Source organism: Propithecus coquereli, unplaced genomic scaffold (genome assembly GCF_000956105.1).
Source record: "Propithecus coquereli isolate 6110/MARCELLA unplaced genomic scaffold, Pcoq_1.0 Scaffold232, whole genome shotgun sequence".
NCBI lineage: Eukaryota > Metazoa > Chordata > Mammalia > Primates > Indriidae > Propithecus > Propithecus coquereli.
This window is the reverse complement of record NW_012147864.1, coordinates 2,701,066-2,708,783: the sequence shown is the minus strand read 5'-3', so window position 1 is coordinate 2,708,783 and position 7,718 is coordinate 2,701,066. Positions and strand designations below refer to the sequence as shown.

Below are 7,718 nucleotides of genomic sequence, written 5' to 3'. Positions count from 1 at the left end.
ACTTAGTTTAGGTAATTTGCGAATCAACCTATGAATAGCATTACTTATTTTCTCTAAGTAAGAAAAAAAATGGCAATGCAACTTCTGATCATTAAATGGAGCTGTTTGATTCTTGCTGATTGTGGTCTCCTTTTGGGAAGAGGAGGCAATCCTTGCAATTCTTTCATTCTAGAATGATTATTTTCTTATTTTCAGGACAATAGGAAATTTCTAAGAAGGCCCCCTGTAGGACTAAAATGAAATTAATTGGATATATGGTTCTTCAAGGGTTTGCATTAAGTTTTATACGGATAATATTTCTTTGACAAATCTGATTAGATGTTGAAGGAATCAAACCAGTGATAAAAAACTGGCATTGTACATCTGCCTTTATGCCAACATCAACAAATTGGGCTCGCATATGTTTCTGAATATTTTGACCTTTAAAAATTATATACCTATCATATAAATAAAATATATTTTACAAACTAATTAAATAAAGTTACTTATTTTGCAGTGCTCAAACCCCTCTCCACACTTGTAGAACACATGGTTACTCTTTGGATAATTATATGTCAAACCCAATTTCTCCTTTTAACCTGGGGTACATTGGCATTCCAAAGGATAAAACTGTCTCACACAGTCAATAATCCATTTTCCAAAGATTGAGGTATCTCCCATCATTGGTCATCTTTTCTATTTTGATCAAGAGTAATGGAAGGTGACACTCGGAATCCCTTCCATTTAATGGCCCAGGGATATCGCTATCTGGTCAGTCTGAATAATGCTCGGTGATGAGTTTTCCTACTTTGACTGAAGTGAACTATTGTTTAGGTATCATTTCAGCACTGCCTGAGTGAAATTACTTACATTAATGAATGCAATGGACTAGGAACTGACTTGTCATGAATCTTTAAATGACATTCGTGAGAGGGCAGGCACAAAAGGAAAGGATGATCACATAGAAGGAACTTGCTGTCCTAGTCCTTACTAAGACTCAAGTCTGAAAACAGGAAAGGGAATACAAAGCAGTGCTAATACCTCAAGTTAACCTTAACTATTAACCGAGTTCTCACTGAATACATGTTGCTTTTCATATGATTTTGTCCTTTGAAATTTTTGAGTATGTCAGATCAAATCAAAATTTTTCTTTGGAAGTTACTTTCACTTCCCAAATACACTAATGTACTGCTTTTTTTGCAGTATTCTTTAAACACAGCATTCCACATTATGTAATCATATCACTTAATCAAATAGTTTATCTCCTTTAGTTTTCCACTCCCCGAAAAGTAAGTTTTGGTTCTAAAAGTTGTCTTAAAAATTACACTTTTTTAAAAAACAACATGTTTTTATCATGAGACATGACAAAACTTCCTCTTCCCCTTCCTTCCTTTCTGTTTCTTTCATTTATTCATTCTTTATTTTTACCTGCGTTTTCACAAATAATTATTGGGGCCCTTGGTGTTCACACTTGGATAAAACTTTAATTTACACTAGTAATAGTAAACTTCCATGAGTGAAGAGTTGCAGCCACAAGTAGAAACGTCATTTCTAGGGGTAAACTGCGTAGTGATAAGCACACATAGACATTGTTGATATTCCCACTAAAGACAAAACTCCAGATGAAGTTGAGCAGCAGTGAATAGAGAAAGACAACAAAGTCATTAATTATTCTTATGTTTATACATAAATTCCAAAGGCTAAATGGCTCATGGTATGTTTATCCTTTGACTTTGGCATTGTAATTTGGAGCCATGTTTCCAGTTATTCATTACATTTCTGTCTCCTTCACCAGCTAGTAATTACCTTGGACGCATAGGTCATGTCTTGTCATCTCTGGTTGCCAAGTGCTTTGTGCCTGGTAGACAATAAAACATCTGTCACATTAAGTTCATTCAAATCATCATTTATTTCTAATTATAAGTGCTTCCGTATGAAAATGTTGACTTAAAGGATTCCCTGCTGCTTTGTATGTATAGTGATTACCTTGTGGAGTGAAAGCATTGTTCTGTTGATTACTGGTCACCTATGGCCTTTATTTAAGTTACTATGATGCAGTTGCTTACTTTGGGAAGTAAACTACTTAACTGTTTGAAATGAGAACAGAAGGTAACAGATGAACTTGTACATTGTTTTCTGTTTTCCCATTGGTTAGCTGTGCTACTCACATGAAACCCCAAAACAAACAAGAAGGTTTGAACACTATTTTACTTATATGATGCCAAATAAATTATTTTGTTTTACTTATTTCTTTGTAATACAGATAGATTTAGTTGTGTTTATGTGGTTAATATCTCCCACGCAACCTGGACAAAGGAACAAAATTCTATTCACCAAAAAGTAGACTGAATTGAAAATTAAGCCTTCTGACACCTCTTTTTAGGGATGCTTATGGCACATAAAACTTTCCATACAGTTAACAATTCAGTCAACTATTTTATCTACATGATTGTTTCACTATTTTATGTGCCTAGGTTGTTTTTGCCTTTATAGGGCCTTCGCGTTTTGTGTCTGCCCACAGCCCACTCATCCTCTGTCCCACATTCATCTGTGAATGTGAGGGGCCACTTGTGTTGCCATTCAGATCCTGTCTTCACATAGAAACAGAATCTAGGTATATGTGTCCTCAGGCTGGAACAATAAGTTTGGTGTCAGAATTCTTGAGTTCTGTTTATTAATTTAGTAATTCAGTCATTCAAAAATGTTGACCAAGTACCTGCTTCATGCAGAAATCTCTGCTAAGTGCTGGGAATACAATAGCATGTAACATGAATCCTAAGTGAGCCTTTCCCCTTTGTGGGGAAAATGACATTAGTCAAATAATAATAATACAATTATATAGTCACAAATGGCAATAAATGCCCTAAAGTAAAAAGTACTGGACACCCTGAGAATATATGTAAAATAACCTGATCCAGAATGAGACAGAAAAGCCATCTCTGAAGAAGTGACATTTAAATGTGACAAGGGGCAAAGGGGTGCATTTCAGGCAGAGAAAACCACATCCCAAAGACTCAGAGGTGGGGTGGAGTTGGGGGAACTAGAGAAGTCCTGTGTTCGACCACAGAAAGTTAAAAGGGTAGTGACATGACAAGAGACCGGTGAGGTACAGGCCGAAGTCCCCACTGAGGAGGTTTTGGACTATGTGAACACTTAAGGACTTTTTCCCCAACGCTAAAATCTAAAGGTGTGAAGGTGCTCCAAGCTGGAAATCACAAAATAGATTTCCTTTTTTAGGAGATTACTCTTGCTGCAATGTGAAGAATGATTTAGAGGTAGTGAAAGTAGATGTGTGGGAAACAGCTATTCATTAATTCATTCAACAGATATGTGTTGAGATTGCCCTGCTCTCTTATAGCTTTCATTCTAGTTGAGGGAAATGGACAAACAAACAAACAAACAAAAAAAGCAAAGAAATATATAGCATGTCAGGTAGTGGTAAGTGCTTTGAAGAAAAATGGAGTGAAAGAGAGCATCGTGGGTAGGAAGGTGATATTTTACACCAGGGGTCAGAGTAGTTCTATTACAAGATGGAGCTAGAGGAGAGAGCTGGGGAAGGCACTGAGAGGTCAAGGTCACTACCTGGAGGAGGAGGATCTCAAGTGAGAGCCTGGGCCAGGAGTTTGCGTGTGTTCCAAAGGGAGCAGGAGCTGAGTGGAGGGGGAAGGAGAAGGGTTTAGATATTTGGTTGTAAGACATTGCAAGTTCTTATTCTGCATGAAACAAGAAGCTCTTAGAGTGTTTTGAGCAACGGGGTGTGGTGCGTTTGACTTAGGTTCACTAGGACCACTCCGCCTACCTGGAGGGGGTGAATAAACTGAGGGGTCAAGGTGGAAACAGGAAGCTCAGTCAGGAGGCTATTGCAATGCCCAAGCAAGAGGTAATGGTGGCTTGTATCAGGTAGTAACGGGTAAAGTGGGACAAAGAAATAGATTCTGGATATATTTTAAAAGCGAAGCCAAAGGTGTCTGCTTATTTATAGTATGTTAAGTGGAAGAGGAAGAGAAAGTCAACAATGACTCTACAGTGTTTGTCCTGCGTGACTGGAAGGTTGGAGTGGTCATTTGCCGAGAAGGGATAGACTGCAAGAGAAGCTGATTTGGGGAAATAATCTGAAATTTGGATTAGATATCTTAAGTGTGAAATTCCCTTAATATCTAAGTTAAGATGGCAAGAAGATAGTTGTAACTGGAATTTAGGTAAGAGTTCAGGCTGAGGTTTTAAATTTGGGAATGATTAACATACCAGAGGTTAAAGCCATGAGCCTGGTGAGGTCACGCAGGGAGTGAGCACAGGTGAATAAGAGATATTCCAAGCACAGGCCCATGGTTCACTCCAGAAGTTAGAGTTTGGGAAGGTGAGAGGCTACCAGCAGAGGAGACTGCAGGTGTGGACAGCTGTGGTGGTCAGTTTGGAGAGTGCGGTGGTCTTAGATACAGAGAGAACAGAGAGACAAGAGATGTCCAGGAAGTTCAATCTATAGGAGGCAAAACCTGCTTTTCTTTGCCCTGGAATCAGTGAGCAACTCTGGGCTTGCTAGAACTAAAATCACCGTTTCCTCATTTGCAAGATTATAGGCTTTGAAATATAATTAAGTGAAATCATCTAAGTCACTTGGAGTAAGAATATATAGTGTTAATATTTTTATAGATAAGCAATATTTCATGCATTTTAAAAAGTCTTTTGAGAAATCACAATAAAGTCTGAGGAGAAAGCATAGAGCAGAATATTTTGAATTTTTTAAATTTTAAAAAATCATTAACTTTTATTTAATTCAACAGAAAATCTTGATGATAGAGAAGTGATAGACAAATGCATCTTTCCACTGACTGACACAGTGGTCTTTGCTTTTTAAAAATATTTCTCAGATGGTGATTAGATACTGCTATTCAAAAAGATATGGAATAGCAAAGCTGTGAATAAAAGTCACTAATGTAAAAATGTGAAGACGATGTTATTTTGCCAGAGATCAGCATACATTTTAGAACTAGGTAGCTGTGAAGATGATCTTTCGAAATAGTTGTGACTATGTGAGAATACCCTCATTGTAATGTACAAATTTATGGCCAAAATTATGGCAAACACAGCACCTGTAGGGCAACAAACCTGGAAATTTGCTTGATTGTGGCTTACTTTGCAACGGCAGGGCCTATGTTAAATAACACCCAGACACTGGTAAGTGTTGATTTTTAAGTCAAAATATTTTTGGTTCAATGTCTTTTGATTATTTCACACTGTGTCTGTGGATGAGAAATCTGGTTGCAGAACCTTGAGCTGCTGGACTTGCACAATTAGTGCTGTAAGTATCCTGTTTTGTGCCAAATAGCAAGTTTCGGTCTCTATTAAATGAAAATAAAATGAAATTTTATGAAAGTTTTATGAAAATGAAAACCAAATGATTTTTCCACTAAGTCTGGATTGTAAATGTTAGAAAGAATTATCATGGTCTGAATGGAATTCACTTTCCCACAGGTATTTCTTTGTGGTTGAAGAAGACAATACTCCGCTATCAGTCACAGTGACTCCCTGCGATGCGCCTTTGGAGTGGAAGCTGAGCCTCCAGGAGCTGCCAGAGGAGACAAGCGGGGAGGGCTCAGGTACACAGCAGGACAGATCTGGCCCCAGACCCCTGAATGTATGGTTAAAAGGCTACAACCTTCTGTTAATAAGAAAAAAACAGCGTAGGTGCCCAGGTGAAGCTGCAGATTTTGAGGTGGAGATAATGTAATGGATGATGGAGAGAGAGCATCAGATGACATTGATCTTGGTATAGTAAAAAGTTAAGAGAGACAGGTAGGGGGACTGAGCATTGAGGGGAAGGGGAGAGGTTTGGACTAGCCTCTGTGGCTGTGGTTTTCAGTCTTGCCTGAATATTCAAACCATGTATAGGGCTTTAAAAATTTCTGCTGATGCCTGGATCTTGCCCTTAGAGGTGCTGATTTAATTGCCATGGGCTGTGTTCTGGACACTGGGATTTTTATCTCCCCGGATGATACTAATATGCAGCCAAGATTAAGACCTTTGATCTCTAGACAAAGAAAAGACACACATTTCAAAGTATATGCTGTCACAACTCCAGGGGTGGAATGGGGGTGGAAACAGAAGCAGAGAGGCATTTAGCAGAAAAGACAGCCAGTAGGCGGAGTGGGTTAAGTTATTAAAGAAGATGCAGATGATGGAGAGCAAAAAAACAAGATACAAGGGAAACGAAGAGTCTGTATGGGGCCCTGGAGTGGGGCTGCTCCCGTTAAGGGCATCATAGCTTAAAGGTGAAGGCTTGGTGACTTAAGAACTTTGCCCTGCAAAGGATGCTAGCAAGCTATAGTGCTTACAAGGAAGAGCGAGCATCCTCATTAAGAAAATGGTGGAAGTCCTGTGGTGGGTGATGAGACTGAGGTATAGAAAATGAGTCCTGATGTTAACATGGCCATGTGATGATTGTGTTCATCCCACGGTTTGGGAATATCAAATTCTACACAGCTCACTTTCGATCTGCAGTGATAAGCTGGAAAAGGTTTGTTCCCACACTGGCTACCCAATGCTTTGCCTGGTCTTAGAAACTTACCTTCACACTAACGTCGGTGTGATGTCTGAACAGTAACAAAGATGGAAAACATTGGTTTGGCTTCAATACTTTCCCTGTATTACTCCTGGGCACATAGTCTAGATGTTGAACATCTAGACTATTCTTAGACATTAGACATTCTTACTGATGCTTTATAATCTGTATTTTAATCAGATTTTCTAGTCTGCCTAATAATAGTGAAGTTAGTGAAATGGATACCTGTCAAAATGCAGACTGATAGAATCCTTTTGGTAAGCAGATTGACAGGACTAACAATTTCTAAAAAGTTTACAATCTTTGACCTAAAACTTCCACAAATTGGATTCTGGGAAAATCGTTACACATATATAAGAGTGCTATTTATAATGGTCAAAAATTGGCTAACAGGGTTATTTTTGTGATATAATATTAGCTAAGAAAAACAGGATTCAAAAACTGGAAGTTTATCTAGATACAGATATGCTTGGGAATAAATGTTACTAAGTTACAGAGAAAAATGAGAGAAAATAATATCAATTGCACAAAACATGTATAAAGGAAAAGACTGGATGGAAACAAAGTATTAATAAAGGACGGTCTCTGGATAATGAATTGATGGATACTTTTTTTATCTTGTTAATTTTTCTATATTTCCCAGTTTGCTGCTATGAGCATGTATTATTTTTATAACAGAAAAAAGTAAGATAAACTCAAACCACGACTTAAAGCTGGCAAGCCACAGTGTGTGCCCTGACACGTAGCCTGTGCTTCTCTTGTATCTTCTAGGTGATCCAGAACCTCTCGAGCAGCAGAAGCAACAGATCATTCCTGAGAAAGGTACTGAGTTATTCTCCTACAAAGGCAACGATGTTGAGTATTTTATATCTTCTAGCTCCCCATCTGGCTTATATCAGCTAGAGCTTCTTTCCACAGAGAAAGACACACATTTCAAAGTCTATGCCACCACAACACCAGAGTCTGATCAGCCATACCCTGAATTACCTTATGATCCAAGAGTAGATGTTACCTCCCTGGGGCGCACCACAGTCACTCTGGCCTGGAAGCCGAGCCCCACAGCCTCTTTGCTGAAACAACCCATTCAGTACTGTGTGGTCATCAACAAAGAGCACAATTTCAAAAGTCTCTGTGCAGTGGAAGCAAAACTGAGTGCAGACGATGCTTTTATGATGGCACC

The 7,718-nt window shown here is 38.6% G+C and overlaps 1 protein-coding gene across 1 annotated transcript in view; it reads left to right on the top strand.

Moving 5' to 3' along the window:
- Positions 1-7,718, top strand: part of NDNF (neuron-derived neurotrophic factor) — a 67,010-nt gene that overhangs the window by 56,297 nt on the left and 2,995 nt on the right. Inside the window, exons 4-5 of the mRNA XM_012645350.1 lie at positions 5,452-5,576; positions 7,310-7,713. Coding sequence (XP_012500804.1) covers positions 5,452-5,576; positions 7,310-7,713 — 529 coding nt within the window. The remainder of the gene's footprint in view (positions 1-5,451; positions 5,577-7,309; positions 7,714-7,718) is intronic.